At 51.8% G+C, this 16,339-nt stretch overlaps 1 protein-coding gene across 1 annotated transcript in view; it reads left to right on the forward strand.

Moving 5' to 3' along the window:
• Positions 1 to 1,150: 1,150 nt before the first annotated feature.
• ADAMTS14 (ADAM metallopeptidase with thrombospondin type 1 motif 14) overlaps positions 1,151 to 16,339 on the forward strand; it is a 31,581-nt gene continuing 16,392 nt past the window's right edge. The window contains exons 1-5 of the mRNA XM_054515674.1: positions 1,151 to 1,233; positions 1,585 to 1,730; positions 1,780 to 2,034; positions 8,672 to 8,828; positions 9,511 to 9,707. Coding sequence (XP_054371649.1) covers positions 1,161 to 1,233; positions 1,585 to 1,730; positions 1,780 to 2,034; positions 8,672 to 8,828; positions 9,511 to 9,707 — 828 coding nt within the window. The 5' untranslated portion in view covers positions 1,151 to 1,160. The remainder of the gene's footprint in view (positions 1,234 to 1,584; positions 1,731 to 1,779; positions 2,035 to 8,671; positions 8,829 to 9,510; positions 9,708 to 16,339) is intronic.

Here is a 16,339-nt window from a genome sequence, read left to right on the forward strand (position 1 = left end):
CAGTGCTGGGTTTGTTGAGTTCTGCTGAGGTTTTTTAGGGGAGTAGTGGGTTTATTTGCCCCTTGTCAGGGTGGTGAGGAGGAGGAGCCTGAGGAACCACGGCACATATTGAACTGTGGGGTCCCAGCTCTGGAGCTGTGGTGATGCCCTTTGGAAAACCCAAGGAGTGTGGGTTTTCCTTGGAGAGCCAGCAAGAGGGCATCCAGGAGCAAGGCCAGCATCTCCTTCTGACTGTTTCCTCCCAAAAACAGGAGGACAGGGAAGAAAGAAAAATTAAATGGGATCATGGAATGGTTTGGGTTGGAAAGAACCTTAAAACTCATTGCTTTTCAACCCCCTGCCATGGCCAGGGACACCTTCCACTACCCCAGGTTGCTCCAAGCCCCATCTAACCTGGCCTTGGACACTTCCAGGGATGGGGCATCTTCAGTTTCTCTGTCAGGCATGTTTCCACATCTGGAAGACATCCCAGCTGTTTCCAAACGGGATGTTTACCTCCAGCTCACGCGGCGGCAGCGCCCTGAGCTGGGGGACGATTTGGCTCTCCCTGTGGAGCATCCCCTCCGTGCGGGGTCCCGCTGCAGCGAGGGGCCGGGGGTGGGACCGGGGGACAGGGGCAGAGCCGGGGGCGCTCCCCGGCTCCCGGCGCGTCTCGCCTTTGTTCGGGCAGCGCTGGAGCCGGGCGGCCGCGGGGCGGGGAGGGATGGGGAGGCGGGATGGTGGGAGGGAGGAAAGGAAAAGGAGGGAGGGCTGCCCGAAAAGGCTTTTTTTTTTCTTTTTTTTTTTTTTTTTTTTTTTTAAATCTCCAAGAAAAGAACGATCCACAGGCAACGCGAGAACTTTCCCCCCCACACCCCACTCCCCCAACACACCCCCCCGCTCCGCGTCTTTAATAAGAAAACTATGTTTTAAAAACAATTTTAAAAATTCAAAGAAATTAAATTAAAACGAACCCGACCTCCCACCCCCTGGCCCAGCAGACCCGGCCCCCGGCCCGCCCCACGCCGCCCGGGAGGCGGCAGAAGCGGCGGCGGCGGCGGCGGGAGCGCCGGTGGCCCCGGCGGCGGCGGCGGCGGCGGCGGCGGGGGGAGGCGGTCGCCGGGCGCCGCCCGCCCCGCATCCCGCATCCCGCCGGCCCCGCATCCCGCCGCCGGCCCCAAATGGATTATCTGCGGCTGGTGCTCTCCTGCCTCGTCCCCCTGCACGGCTGCCTGGCCGCCGGCAGCGCCCCAGGTACGGCCGCTGCCCCGGGGGGCTGGGGGGCTGACAGGTGGCTGCGGGATGGGGAGAAGGGAGCGGGAACCCGCTGCTGGGGGCCGAGGTTTCAATGGGATTTGGGGGAGATGGAGGCTGGGCGAGAAATAGTTGGCGTGCTTGGCGTGCGAGGGGACGTCAGCCCGAGTTCCTTCTGCTACGCTGGACGCACCCGCTTAAAACTACAAAGCGGAGCTGGCTCGGGACGGAAAAGCTGCTGTGGGGTTCGTCGGGCTCCGAAAGGCTCCCCCGGCTGGGGTGGCCCCCGCGGTCCCGGCGGGATGCTCCGTGCGTGCCCACGGCCCCTTTGCCTCGCCGCTGTCCCCGCAGAGCTCCTGCTGTCCGGCAAACTCAGCGAGTATGGAGTGATCGTCCCCTTCAGCACCGACTGCCGGGGCCGCTTCCTGTCGCACGTGGTGTCCGGCGAGGCGGCGGCGGGGCTCGGCCAGCCCGCCTGTGCCCCGGCCCCGGCCCAGCCCGGCCCCGGCCCCGGCCCCGGCCCCGGCCCCGGCCCGGTCCCGGTCCCGCCGCGTCCCCCGCAGCCCCCCGGAGGAGCCCCCCCAGCGCCGCCTGCTCTATTTCAACGTCACGGTTTTTGGGAAGGAGCTGCACCTCCGGCTGAGCCCCAACCGCCGGCTGGTGCCGCCGGGAGCCGTGGCGGAGTGGCAGGAGGATTTCGAGGTGCTTTTCCGGGAACCCCTCCAGCAGCGGTGCCTTTTCACCGGTGACATCTCCGGGATGCCCGGAGCTGCCGTGGCCATCAGCAACTGCGATGGGCTGGTAAGCTGGGGGCTGGTGGGGTGCTGTAGTGGTTTTGGTTCGTTAATTTCGAGATTTTCTGGTTAGTGTGCTAATGGATGTGGTGGGCTTTAGTGCTGGATAATCACTGGTGTGCTTACCTTTTTGCCTGTGAGGTAGGATTAGGAGAAAGGTAAAGTAAGCTCGAAACTTTTTTAGAGTATAAAGAAGAAATTATTAACAGGAACTAAAAGAAAGAGTAATAAAAATCAGAACAAAACCTTCAGAATACTTCTCTTCTCACAACATTTTCTTCTCGCTGACAATGTAAAGAAACAAAGCATAAAATTGTCACTTCCCTAAATGCCTCCCATGCAGAACCACCCCAGGTGCTTTGTGTGTGCTGCCTGTGTTTTGGTGCCCTTTCCTCTTAAGAGATGAATCCTGGTGTCCTGAAATCTGATTTTTTGGTGATGCTTTAGGTGTCTGTGCCATATGTTGCCCCTTAGGCCTTGACAGCAGCAGGTCCCCTTTCCTCTGGGTGTTACCTGCCTGCTCCATCAGGGTGGTCCATGCACCAGTATTTATTTAAAAGGCTTGGAAAACTTGCCAGCCCTGTGCCTGAAGTGCCTCCTGCCCAGATGCTGTTGCCTCCATGGGCTGTGCCCAGCCTCTGGGACAGGGACCCACACTCATGGTGATGCTGTTCCATCCTTGCCCACCCGTGTTTTACCTTGGGACTGCTCCAGGAACTTTTCCGCTGTGTTTCCTGCCTCTTAAATGATGCTGTGTGAGCTGGAGCACCTCCTGAAATCACTGCTGGCTGCAGTCTGGCTCCCACCAAGCATCTTTTTGCAGAAGGATGTCTTTTTCTTTTTTTTTCTCCCTAATCACTCAGGGGCTCAGAGGCTCTTGGCTTTCTGAGCACAGTTCAGCATCAGTAACTTGCTGCCACAGCGCTTTAATTCCTTTAAATGGCTCTGTTACCTCATTATCCCCAGCATCTGCTCTGCCTGTGGGTTCCCTACCTTTGATACGCTTGGGGAAGCGCTTATTTTTTAATACCCTTGGCCCGTTGCCCTTCAGATTTCCTTTGAGCCAAATTAAATCTTGTTTTAGGTGCCAGAGTTTGCTGTTTTCTCCTGGTGCCACTTAAACTTACTGCTGGGTTGGAAGAAATGCCTTATTTTGTGCCTTTTTTTAAAAAAAAAACCCTTTTTTTATATATTTCTTTTTTAGTTGCTTTATTCTGAGAGCTCCTTAAGCCAATTTTGGCCACCAGCACAAACAATTTGGCATTCCTTTCTTTTTATACAGTGCCTGATGCTACTGTACAAGCGGAAATGATAGAGCAGCACAGCTAGAAATACGTATTTCGCCTACGTACAGGAATTAAATTTTTTTTAGCATGTAATCCACACCTTTTGAAGCGTCCTTTTGGGAATGGGCTGAGGCTGTGGACTTGCAGACATTTCTCTGGGACACGGATCGTGCTGGGGCTGGCCAGTGTGGGCAGGCTTGGCAGCTTTAAAGGCATTTCCTACAGAGCCAGTGCCGAGTCTGGAGCAGAGAGCAGGCTTTGGAGCGTGCAGGTTCCCTGGCAGATCTCATTCCCTTTGGCATCACGAACCAAAGGATGCTGGAGGCCATTGGCAGCTGATCTGTGTCCTGCTGTGGCACAGCTCTGGGAGTTTTCTTCCCCAGAGCCCGCTCTATTGTTGGTGTCAATCCCAAGCAGGCTTTAATTTAACTTTTCCAGGCTTTCCTAGGCTTTACCCCCACGTTTTCCCCTCGCAGCCCCTTCCACCCCTTGTTGGTTGTCATTCTTTTTGCCCTCGTTCCAGCTGGGTTAGGGTGTAGCTTGTACCACAGGATGCTTTTCCATGTGGATTTATGCAGCCATATCCTGCCACCCATGGATAAGCCCACCCTTTTAAGCCCGTATAAAGGAAGAAATGGCTTTTCCCCCATGATAAGGATTTTTTTTTCTATTTCCCACAATAAATTTATTGCTGGGTGGCCAACAAATCCATATCCTGGCTTCCACCAGGAATTTCCAGAGCTGGTCTGGTGAAGGACATGAGGCTGAGGGGACAAGCAGATGCTCAGCTCCCTTGTGATACATCCAACATCACAGTCGGTTTCTCTTTTCCATGGGTTTTCTGGCTGTATGGCCCTCTGTCTTAAGTGAGTCTGACATCTTCAGTCTGCTCAGGATCTCAGCTTTGGAGGAGTGGGGAGATCAAGAGGATTCCCTAAAACCAGTGAAAAGAGCTTGATTTAGGAAACAGAGCAAGAACTGGAACTGAATCCTGGTTCTAGGTGTGGATGGGATGGGAGGATGATGTTGATGACCTGAGAAGCAGCAGAGCACCTGGGAGGAATGCACGTGGTCAGGAATGTTGCTGATGAGCTGGAGGAAACTCTTCCATGAGCAAGGACCCTGGAATTGCTGTGGACTTTTGCTGGGAGTTGTCCATGACCTTTGGAAGGGGGCTGTGGCTTTTGCATCCCGGGATAGCGCACGTGGGAGGCGCGGGGCCGCGCTTGGCTGCCGCTTCCTGGGCAGAGGAAGCGCTCCGGGATGCTGCGGATGAGGGCTGTGTACACAGAGAGATTAGGCCGTGTGTAAACGGAGACTGAGATTATAAATAACAGGGGAGGGGAGTGCAGGAGAGGAAGAAAAAAACCCCAAAACCTGAACCCAACTCTTGAAAAAGAGAGTCCACCCAAAGTCTTTCCTAAATCCATATTTAGCCGTGTAAGCGAGCCGATGCTTTTCCCAGATGCCAAAGCCGTGGCACCTTTCCATGGCTGTCGTTCCCTGCAGGCACCCACGCGTGAGAAGCTGGCCTTGCATATTCTGCAGGGGTGTCTCGTACCAGGGTGGGAAGGTGCTGTGGCCCATAATGTAATTTCAAAGCTGATCTAAGCCACCAAATTCCTGACTGGTAAAGTAGCGTTAGGCAGGAATCTCCGCCAGCGGACACGTCTCGCTGCAGTGGAGGCATCCCAGATTATTCCCTGTCGGCTTCAGCAGCGTGTGGTCGACCTTGCTTCCTTCCTGCTTTGCTGGTTTGCAGGGATGGGTGAAGGATTATCACCCACAGACACCATATTTGTGTGCCTGGCTTTGCCCTGGGGTGATTTTGCCGTAGTGCTGCAAACTGTAGAGCCAGCGTTTTCCATCCCCGTGGCCCTGGCTTGCTTCAGATGGGTGGCAGCAGATAAGCAGGACACAAAAGCCCTCAGGAACAGTAATTAATGGGGAACAGAGGGAAAAACAGCCCCTCAAAATGATGCCCCACTGAAAAAAGGGTGGCTTGGTCTTCCAGGATTTTCCTTGCAGTTCCTGAGCTGTAGGGTTAATTTTGGGGAGGAAAAGGGTGCGAGATGTCCCTTTGGTCACATAGATCCCACTGGCCTCAGCTGGTGTGGGTGTTATATGGATATGAGGGCTTTTCTCCCAGGTGATAATCCCAGGTTCTGGCAGTGAGATGCAAACCAGGCCCTGTTTGGGCTGAAAACCCAGTTAATTAATTAGTGCCCAGCGTGTCTTCATGTTCTCACTCCACCAGGAGCTACATTTGAGCTCAGGTCAGCTGGCAAAGCCTGGTCTGTAGCCACCCCAAAAACCTCTCACCTTGGCACAAAGAGCAGGGAAAAGGAGTCAAGGAAAGCAAAGTGTTGTGTTTGATGGGCTGCAAAGCCTGTGCTGCAGAGAGGCATGAAAATAGTGATGGAGCACCTCTGGATCAGGCCTGATGCCCTCTGGATGGAAGGGGAGCGCTGTTATCTGTGGTGTCTGTGTTCACACTGCCTGGTTTTCTAGGACTTTTTGTCCAAATTATGTGTGAATCTTAGAGGAAAAATACATACTGTACATGCAGCTGGATTTTCCCCCTGCTTATAGCTTCCCTGGTCGAGTGCAGCAGCTTTATTAAGTTTTCCACATCTCAGCTGGGTAAAGTGTCAGAATTTCCTGAATTCCTGTGGGAGTTGGAGCTTTTTACCCAGCAGTGGAGGAGGAGTTTCTTACTCAGGGTCTGGGAGGTCCCCCTTAGTGAGGCAGGAGTTCATCTCTCCCATAGCCTGGGGAGGCACAGGAGAGCTGGAGAGGACACTTCACCCTCTGTGAGCTGGCAGGAGTGAGTTTGGTGTATTGTGTTCCCTCTTTCCAGTGGAATTGTCTTTAAAGGGCCATTTTCTAGTTGGGAAGTACCTTCACTGAGAGCTGCAGACAGCATCTCATGTTAGGAAAAGCAGTGGTAATAGTCCCACCAGTAGATTTAATTTGATTTGGTATTATTAAACCAAATTAAAATCAAGGGTAGGAAGCATATGGCTAATTGATCACTGAGGATGGGATTGAACTCTTGGAAAAAGCCCAAGAGAAGCTGAGTGGGACTTTTTGGGGGCATCTGACCTTTTCTGCTGCCTCTCTACTGTTACAACCCTCCCAAAATGCTGAAATACAACCTGAGCTGCTCGTCTTTGTGAGCAGGCAGGTTGGTGCATGCCTCTTGCAATGGTGTTTTTTGGCTTGTTTTGGTTTTTTAATTTATTTTTGTGAATGTCAGGGTGACCACTGCAGCTTCTGTTTCATTTCTTGGGCTGCTCTGATCAGATGGACACAAAATCCCAGCATTATCCCCTTCACCCTCGGTCATCCCCAGAGTCGGCAGCGTGCTGCATCCCACCTATGGGAGAAAGTCTGGGCTGCTTTATTCCTTGAGCCAGATATAATTAGTCACGAGCTGTAGAGCAGCTCAAACCCAAGTGGGCTGTGGCTTGGGACCAGGCTCTTCAGGTTTTTAATCCAGCACAGCTTTCCTCCAGCTGCCTGACTCAGCAAGTCCCGGCTTTGGCCCTAAACCCATAAACCGGCTTTGGGGTGCCTGGCCCCGAGTGAAACGCCCCGTGGCAGGGCTGGGAGCGGGTAGTGGTGTCCCAGAAGAGCTCCTCCTGGGCCAGGGGCTGCTTCTGCTCCTCTCTTATTGCATAATGAAGGGCAATGTTTTGGAGCTGGAAATGAGGAGAATTTCTTCATGGAAGGGGTTGTGAGACCTGGGCACAGGCTTGTGTTCCCTATTCCTGGAGGGATTGAAAAGATGTATAAATGTGGCACTTGGGGATGTGGTTTAGTGGTGGCCTTGGCAGTGCTGGGTCAATGGTTGAACTTGATAATCTTGGAGAGCTTTTCCAACCTAAGGGATTCCATGTTTCTGTGCTCTGCCCCATCATCATGGCCTCACCCAGCCATCGCTGAACCTGACTGGTGGTTTAACTCCCTGCCTTGTTCTCTGCCTCATCACCACCACCCTGCCTGGTGCCCCTCGTTAAACCTGGCTGTGTTCTTCATCTCCTTGGCTGAGAGTGGGGGGCACAATCCCTGGCTGCCCTGGTTTGTCTCCTGTGGGAAGACCCTGAGATACATGTGTCAGGCAAGGACTTGGATTCCTCAGGAAGGAGGTAAAACAAAACCAGCCAAAACCCCACTTTGCAGTGGAGTTAAGGAGTTAATGAAACCCAAGTGGAGCAGGAAATTTGGTGGAATCCAACAGAGCCAGATTGGCCATGGCCTGATGAATCCAATGGGATGTGAACATGAAGGGGACCCAAAGAACCAGGCGGGTTTGGAAGAGCCCCAGCCTCTGTCCAAAATACATCTCTGTATATATTTTACTTTTATTTGATTTGATTTCATGAGGACCATTCCAACACCCCAACATCCTTATGAGGACTCACTCCAGTAGGTCCACGCTGCTGGAGGCTTTGCTCCAAGAACAGATCCAAATGTTCTGCTGGTGCTTTCCAGGCAGCCCTTCAGCAGCGGGCAGCGCCGGAGGAAGGAACGCGTGCGCACGCCATGGAGGGAGCTGGGAAAAATGCCGAGCTGGGGGGGCTGCCCGTGGGAGAGAAGCCAAATCCTGGTGATCCTTTTCCTTGCCTGAGGTCTGAGCCGGCCGGCGCTGCGGGGTGTGAGCGCTCAGGCTGATGTAAGGGGGATTTGATGGGAGCTTGGTGTTAATTAGGAGCAGGTCGGTAGCCAGGACAACATTACCAGCAATGTTTGCCCTGTCATTCATCATCCCTGTGTTTGGGAGGTGGAGTTGTAATGCTTTCCAGCTTCTGCCCCAACGGGATTCCCCTCTGTTAATTCCCAAGTACTTTGTGGGGCAGAGAGAATGGTTTCTCTTTCCTTCTTCTTGTTGCAGCTCGTCATGTCAGTGAAATGGCAGATATCCTAAAGGCACCGCAAGAATGGAATGGGGAGGGTTCAGGGAGGCTCAGGAGTGTCTTGGGAGCCCCTTCAGCCTTGTATCCCTGAGTTCAGGGTCGAGCACAACTCATAGATGAGGCAGAACAGACTTTTGTAGCCATATAAGGACAGAAATTGAATTGCAGCCAGGTTGGGTTTTTTTTGTTGCTTGGTTTTTCCTTACTTTTTTTTTCCCCATCTACAGAAGAAATTAAGGGTTGTCATAGATGAACATGGTATTAGAACCATCCTGGTGTCATGGAGTAGGATCAAAACAAGATTATTTGGGATGCCTTTCCCCTTTGTGTGTGCTGTGCATTAATCTTTAACGAGCACACTGAGTGTGTATGTCCCCCATCACTTACATAAACCCACACCATTTTTCCCCTCTTTTCCTTGTTTCTTTGTGGAGTCCAGGCTGGCCTGATTCGGACAGACAGCAACGAGTTTTTCATCGAGCCCCTGGAGAGGGGCCAGCAGGACACAGAGGAGCACGGCAGGGCCCACGTGGTCTATCGGCGCTCGGCCATCCGGCAGGACGGCGCCGAGCCGCCCCACGACCTCCACCCCGAAGGTAGGGGCTGCTGGGATACAGTCTATCCCAGCAATTGGTAATAAATATTTCACCTGGGGAGAGGATTTCTCCTTCCACGAGCCCTTGTATATCTCACCCTGTGGCTTTAGGCTCAGTTTAACTGCTAAAGTCAAGAAGAAGGAAAGGGAATGCTGGGCTGGAGGTGCCGCAGCCTTGCTTTGATCACCTGTGTTGTGAGAGTATTGAGGTAGTGGAAGTTGTTGTCCAGAGAAGCTGTGGCTGCCCCCGGATCCCTGGAAGTGTCCAAGGCCAGGCTGGATGGGGCTTGGAGCAGCCTGGGATAGTGGAAGGTGTCCCTGCCCATGGCAGGGGGTGGAACTGGGTGAGCTCTAAGGTCCCTTCCAACCCAAACCATTCTGTGATGATTCTACAAAATGTGGCCTCGATTTGACTTTTTCACAGTTGATAGAATCATTTAGTATGGAAAAAACCTTTAAGGTTCTCGAGTCCAATCATTAACATGTCTTTTGGTGCTGGTCTTCACAATTCAGAGCCATTCAGACCTCGCCTGCCACTTGGGCGAGCTGGACCAGCAACCAGCTGGACCTCAACATCCCGTTAGAGTTAAATCTCATATCTGCTTTCCCTACTGAATTCCTGCTTCTATGGAGCATCACCATGGTGTCAGGTCACCTCAAATGCTCGCTCTTTTCCTGCCCAGGGCCCGGCGTGCAGGTGGGCGAGCTCCCAAATTCCCTGGAGCTGATGGCGGAGCGGCTGGGGGACGCGGAGCGCAAGCGGCGCCACGCCAGGAAGGACGACTACAACATCGAGGTGCTGCTGGCCGTGGATGACTCCGTGGTGCGCTTCCACGGCAAGGAGCACGTCCAGAACTATGTCCTCACCCTCATGAACATAGTAAGGCTCGGCTCTGGGGGATGTGGATCCCACCCTTCCCTGGGTTTTAGTGCTCTTCTGGTGCTGCGAATCTGTTATCCTGGGAAAAGAAATGGGTTTGGGAGGGGGAGCAGTGCTGCAGGAAGGGCTGTGTCTTCACACCGCTGGCTCTGGTGTTTAATAGCTGTGGGAATTGGAGGGATGGAAAGCAGAGCCCTTTGATGTTCATCTCCATCACCTTCCCCTTGCCAATGGCAGGGTTTGGTGTGTTGGTGCTGTCACTGTCTGTCACCCTGAGTCCAAAAGTTTATCCTGGCTGAGAACATTTCCTCCTCATCACTGAAGTCTCAGGAAATGCTAGAAAAGAGAATAGTCATGGCTTAATTAGTTAGAAATGACCATATCTGTAATTTGTTTTGCAGTGATGATGTTCATGATTTATTCTGAATACTATTTGTTGGTAGAGGAAATATTTTGATATGTTTTCAGGAGCTTTTTGGAAACCTGTGCACCTGGGTAACCATTCAGGATATGTTTGAAAAGGAGTTTAGAGCAGCTTTACAGTTCCTGCACCCTTTCTCACTCCGAGGCACAGGGCAGCCTGTGGTGGTTCCTTACACCCCTTTTCATTCCATTCTAAGACAAAAACATCCAAGTCCTGAGAGATGTGGAAGGATCAATATTTATTTATGCAGTCATCTTGAGGGAGGTTTGCTCCTCCAGCACCTGAATGTCTGCAAAGAAGGTCTATTCTCAAGGATCTTTCTCTCTCCCAGTTTTGTTTTGTTTTCCATGCTTTATTATCACCTCTATTTATTTACTTTTCTTTAAGTGTTCTTTAACATAGTGGTGGAAAATACTCAAAAGGCTCAACCAGCTCTGGAATGGCCAAGTTATAAAGATGCTTTTGGGTGCTTGGTTGTTGCTTTGGACATTATTTCTGCCACATGGCCGGCAATGAAGGGAGAAATTATCAGCATGGGTGGGGGGAGGATTTGTGTGATTAGAGGGTGATGAGGTGAAGGATGAGTGAAGTGGCTGGTCCTGAATAGGGAAAGTGTTGCAGAAGCAAACACCTTCATCACAATGTTTTATTCTCTGGCACGTTATCCCGATGCCAGTTGCCCGAAGCTCTCAGCATCACTTAAATTCACTTTCTGAACATTGAATCCTCCTGCCAGGGGGAAGCCACCGGGTTCCCTGCTCTGCCCTCCGGCTCTTCCCACGTTACGGGGGTCGGAGATTATGTCATTTTTCCTTTCCGATCCCAGGGGGGGAAGGGGGGTCGGGATGGCCAGTTTGAGCGCCCGGGGATTGTCAGCTCTAATCAAAAGGTCGGTTTTCAGGCGCATTTCATGGTTCCTACCCCGCGGGCAGGACTTTTCAGGGAGTGAATGCGCGGGATGCTGCGCTGGGAGAAGGGAGGACCCGCTGCCTATTCAATTAAAGGCGGCGCTGGAGACTTTAATGAGGGGGGGAAAGCCCCAGGATAATACAGGCAACAAATACTTCCCCCCAAGTATTATTTCCTTCTATATATTCTCCCCCCCACCCCTTCCCCTTCTTTCTTTCTGGTTTTTAGTGCGTTTTCTTTCCAGCTTTGCCGTGACCTCCGTCCGCCTCCTCTTCCCTTGGCGCCGCCTCGTTTCCTTACCGGCTCAGATTGCCTTGAAACACCCGATTCAGCAGAAAAAAGAGAGTCCTGCTTTCTGGCCTGGGTGGCAGAGGGAGGGAGAGAGGAGGAGCCTGCTGGGACCACACAGCTGAACATTAATCCCATTAGTTGGAGGCAAAGGGAAGAAGGATGAGAGGCTTGGCCAGCCCTCTAACGAGGAAAGGACTTAACGAGCTGGGCTGGAGTACGTCAGGGAGCCAGCTGGGAAAGTTTTCCTGTCTAGGAGCTCTCCTATCAAGATATAGCCCAAGAAAGGGGGCAACAAGTTTGGATGTAATGATAAACTCTGCTGGCTTTTCCTGAGGGCTCCACTGAGGGCTGAGGGAGCAGTGGGACGTGCATCCCTTCCCAGCGCTGCTGTAGGTAGGGTCCCGGGGCTCTTCCCAGGACACAAAACCCTTTATTGGGAGCTCTGTGTCGGCTGAAGCTTGGTGATAAATGATTTGTCACAGAGGAGGTTTTTTATGAAAAGAAACAAACCGCACAGCCCTTATTTCATTGCCAGCAATGTGGATGCTTTTCAGTGAAGGGTGCTGTGTCCATCCCGGGAGGCTGACATGAGGATGACTGCTCCTTTTGTGCACCTAAGAGCTTCCCTGCAGGCAGCCTGCCTTCCCTGCTAGCTCCCAGCCTGCATTCCCAGCCTGCCCTTCCCTTCTTGGCTCAGATGCTGCCCAGGAATTTGGGGTCAGGTTGGAGTGAGTGGGAAAGGCACAGCTCCCCCTCTGCCATCAGTTGCTGAGCTTATCTCTGCTCCGAGCTGAGCTTTTCTGTGTCCACCTAACCAAACCTGGTCTGTTGGACTCTTGGGATGAATGTTTGGTGATGTGGTGCCTCTGGAAAGCCATTCCCCTCTCTTGCTTGCTGCCTGTGGCAGGGGTTGTGATGTTACAGAAGGAAAATTGGGATCCCCCAGCCGGGGTGGCTGCTGAGATCAAGGGCTGGGAACCAGGAGGGGATCCTGCACCTTGGAAAAGGAAGAGGAGAGGAACTATTCAGTGCTCAGTTCTGCTTTCCAGTCTCTTGCCTTCAGGGAGTTGGGCTTGGTTTTCTCCTCCAGACTTCCCACTGCACATCCCTGATCCTTTCAGGTCTGGGGTGGCTCCACTTGGAGGGGAGAAGCCAAGCTGTGGCTGTGTTAAACCTAGCCCTGGCCTCAACTGGGTTCCTGGGCTTTTGTCTGATATTGCCCATGATTTGGTTAAGGATGCAAAGGTTCTTGGTGTTTTCCCATTGTTTCGGGTTACTAGGGAAACCCCATGAGTCAGAGCCCCTCTCCAGGCTGGGACTTGCCTGGCTCGAGCTGAAATTATTGTTCCCAAGGGCAGAGCAACAAAGAGTGCTACTGAGACCCCACAGAAGAGGTGGTTTGGGAACAAAAATTAAACCTCCAGCTTTAATTTTAACCTGTGTATGTTTTTTTCCTTAGGTGAGAGGTTTAAGAGCCACTTCCTTGGTAACTGATAATAACAAAAATACCTCTGATGTCTCTCACATGTCCCTGTACTTTTCCATACCCTCTGTATAGGCTTACATGGTTGTTGCTATTTTTTTGGGACAACATGCCTTGTTCTGTAGAGAGCTCTGATCAAATCTACTCTTGCCCTGGCAGAACAACTCTCCCCTTCCTCTCTTCCTCCCCACAGATAATGTGGGTCAGCCCTCAGAGAGGTGACATCATGCATTATGCAAGCCCAAAAATGTGGTAAGGGGGACTTTCCCCTCCCTTCCTAACCCCCCCAGCCCTAGCAGAGAGGCTCAGGGTGAATCCACCAGAATAAAAACCAAGCGAGGGAATAAAAGAAAGGAGTTTAAAGATGACTTGGCTGTTCCGAGTAAGCGATCCCGGCGTTTTGAAATGTCAGCTGTTCTGCTGGTTTGGCAAATTCTTCTCGTGTCTCTCCCTTTGTTTTCCTTCCCTGAAGAACAGCGAGGTCTAGACCTCGTTGCCAGTGCGGTTTTGCTGTCGGGATCTCGCGTCTGGGGCTGCAGGCTCGGGGCTGGCCAGGGTTTGCAGGGATTTGGGGAGGCAGCCTGCCCTGCTCTCAGGTTGTAGTGTTCCTGTCACTGTAAAGGCAGTGCCACTGCCTCCTTGGTGTTGCAGGGCTTGGGGGCAGTCCTATGGGGTGGTTGTTCCTGCTGGTTTGCCCTTAACTCACAGCAAGCCTTAAGGGCTGGGCTGTTCATAGGTGGGAAAATTCCATTTTAATTGAAAGAGGAGAGCATTTCTTGCCAGGTGATGGTGTGAAACAGGCTGAGCATGGATGAGAGGGGTAAGGAGATCTTTATTCCATGGCTTCAGGGATGTGGGTTATAAAAATTGGTATTTTTTTACTGGAGCCCTTTGCTGAACAGCTATTTTTGGGGGAAGGGGTTTCTCTGAAGACACTGACTTGCTTAATGGCATCTGCAGAGGGCAGGGGGAGTTGTGCCAAGCCTGCAAACTGCTCTCCAGGTGAATTCCCATTTCCAAGGTGATGCTTGTCCCCTCCAGCTCCATCCTCACTTCTTCCACAGGCCCTGGAGCACTTGGGGGAAGCTGGCCCCTTCCCCCCCCCACCCCAAAATTTGGGGCCTGTGGGTCGCAGCCCTGGCAGCAGCCAGCACCAAGCCCTTTTGATATGATTCTTTCCCCCCCCCCCTCAATCAATTATTTATATCTGGCTGTGAAGGGAAGTCTGTAGCCTTGGGCAGTCTGGTTCCACATCTGCTTTCTGAATTAACCCTGAAGGTCACTGCTGAGCTGGTATCTGTTAGGTGCAGATCCCTGCCTAAACCCTGGACTAAACAGGGGCTGGGCTTTAGGTTAACTCTTCATTTCAGAGGCTGAAATGCAGCACCAGGGGGGGCTGAAATGAAGTACCATACTGAGGGAGAACCAGGCCCCTGTGAGCTGGAGGAGAGGGGGATTTAGTACTGCTTTATAAGGAAGATTTGTGGAATTAAATCCCATCTTGGAATAATACAGCAGGATCTACTGAGCATCCTGCCAAAATGTCCTGTGCAGCTGGGAAGGGAGAGGTCTGTGCTGCTCCATGTGATGCTCCCAGTCCCATCAAGGTCAGGTTGTGGCTGGTACAGAGGTCCCTAAGGCAGGAATGTGGCTCATCCTGATGGATTGAGGGGTCCTCAGGAGCAGGCAGCAAGCAGCAGAGCGCTGGTGGACAGCCATAGAATCCTTAAATCATGGAATAGTTTGGAAGGGAGATGAAAGCTCATTCCATTCCTATCCCCTGCCATGAGCAGGGACACCTTCCACCATCCCAGGCTGGTCCAAGCCCAATCAAGCCTGACCTGGAACACTGCCAGGGATGGGGCAGCCACAGCTTCTCTGGGCAGCCTGTGCCAGGGCCTCACTTCCCTCAGTTCCTTCCCAACATCCCATCTAACCCTCCCCTCTATCAGTTTGGAGCTCCAGCTCCTGACAGCTGCTGGGGGTGAAGAGAATGTGTGAAGATTTGGGAGAGTGAAGGAAATGGTTGTGTTTCCTGTCCTGTTCCCCACACCACCCCCCAGCTCCAGCCCTGCATCTCTTCAAGCATTGGCTTTAATTTCTCCCTCTCTCCCTGCTTTCCCACCCTGCCACATTACCAATATTTTTGTAAGGGATCAAACTTAGGATGTGGGATTTTTCCAGGATGCCAAAGCCTCCTACATGCTAAAACCCAGCCAGACATCCCTGGGGAGCTGCAGCTCCTTGCTGGGCTGGATACTTCACACCTCAGTGTGTCTGCAGGCCTGAGCAATGTTTGCAGCTGCAACACTGCGTGACCTTCCACCCTTCCGTGCACATCCCAAAAAATAGGGTTGGCATCAGGAAAAATCCATCATATCCTCATTATTCTTACAAAAGGGGGAGGCTGAAGGAGCATTCCACCCACAGAAAGCAGGGATGAGCTGAGGGTCATTGACCAGCATTATCTTTCCACACTGATGGATAAAATACCCCGCGGCTCTTGCAGCTTCTGCATCCAAAGGGATGCATTAATGGGCATGGACTGGCAGTTCATTGATTAATTTTAATTTTTTATAATCGATTTTGCTGCATTCAAGGCTCAGGATCTGGATTACCTCTCTGCATGGCTCGGAGGCACCCCATGGGAGTATTGGTTGTCATGGGGAAAAGGTTAACACTGGGTTTTTGGGTTTAAAAATGGCCTGGGTGGGTATTTCAAATGGAATCCCAGGCTGGAAAATGGGGGGCTTGTAAAACACTGGGGAGTGGCTGACATGGATTTCAGCAGCAGTAAAAGGATAGTTGTCACCCAATCCTTGATGTAAAATTGCAAAACCCCAAATGGAAATGGGGGAATGGAGGAAAAAATAGAAAAGATCCATAAATCTGACTTTATAACCTTCATCTAGTCTGGAAGGCTATGACAGAGCTGAGGCAAATTAGTCCACCCTTGGGCAAAGCCAAAAAAGTATATTTTAATTAAAACATGTGTTCTAGTCAATATTAAAAATTGTCTTGATTCAGTCTCCTTGACTCCTGCAGTGAAACCCAATTTGTGGAACTGTTCATTTGAGAGGCCTTTTGGGAAAAAGAAAGCCCCATTCTCAAAAAACAGGGTGTTTTTCTTCCCTGGGCTGTGTTTTCCCACGTGCTTTGCAGGACGTGCAGGGTCTCACGTGGGTCTGTGGCTGCCCACTCCGTGCCTCTCTCCATTCACTGGGCTCAGCTCTCAGGGACATTTCCCATCTGGGTGTCTCCTACTCTCTTGGTAGCATTTGGGAGTAGAATTTGTTTATTCATCCTGGAAACGCAGAAGGAAGAGGTTGTAGCTGGTTATTTCCTTTGCAAGGTCATTTTTAATAGCTGAGGATGGTAAAAATCTCATTGAGTCATGAGCCCTCCCTGTTCTCTCCATTGTGTTGCCTTTTCCTGGGATTTCTGGAGCCATAGGTCAGGTTTGACTCAATTGAGGAAAGCCCTGGCTTTGGGTACAGGCAAAGGATTGTATAAAAAGGCCATTTT

Source organism: Molothrus ater, chromosome 8 (assembly GCF_012460135.2).
Source record: "Molothrus ater isolate BHLD 08-10-18 breed brown headed cowbird chromosome 8, BPBGC_Mater_1.1, whole genome shotgun sequence".
Taxonomy (NCBI): Eukaryota; Metazoa; Chordata; class Aves; order Passeriformes; family Icteridae; genus Molothrus; species Molothrus ater.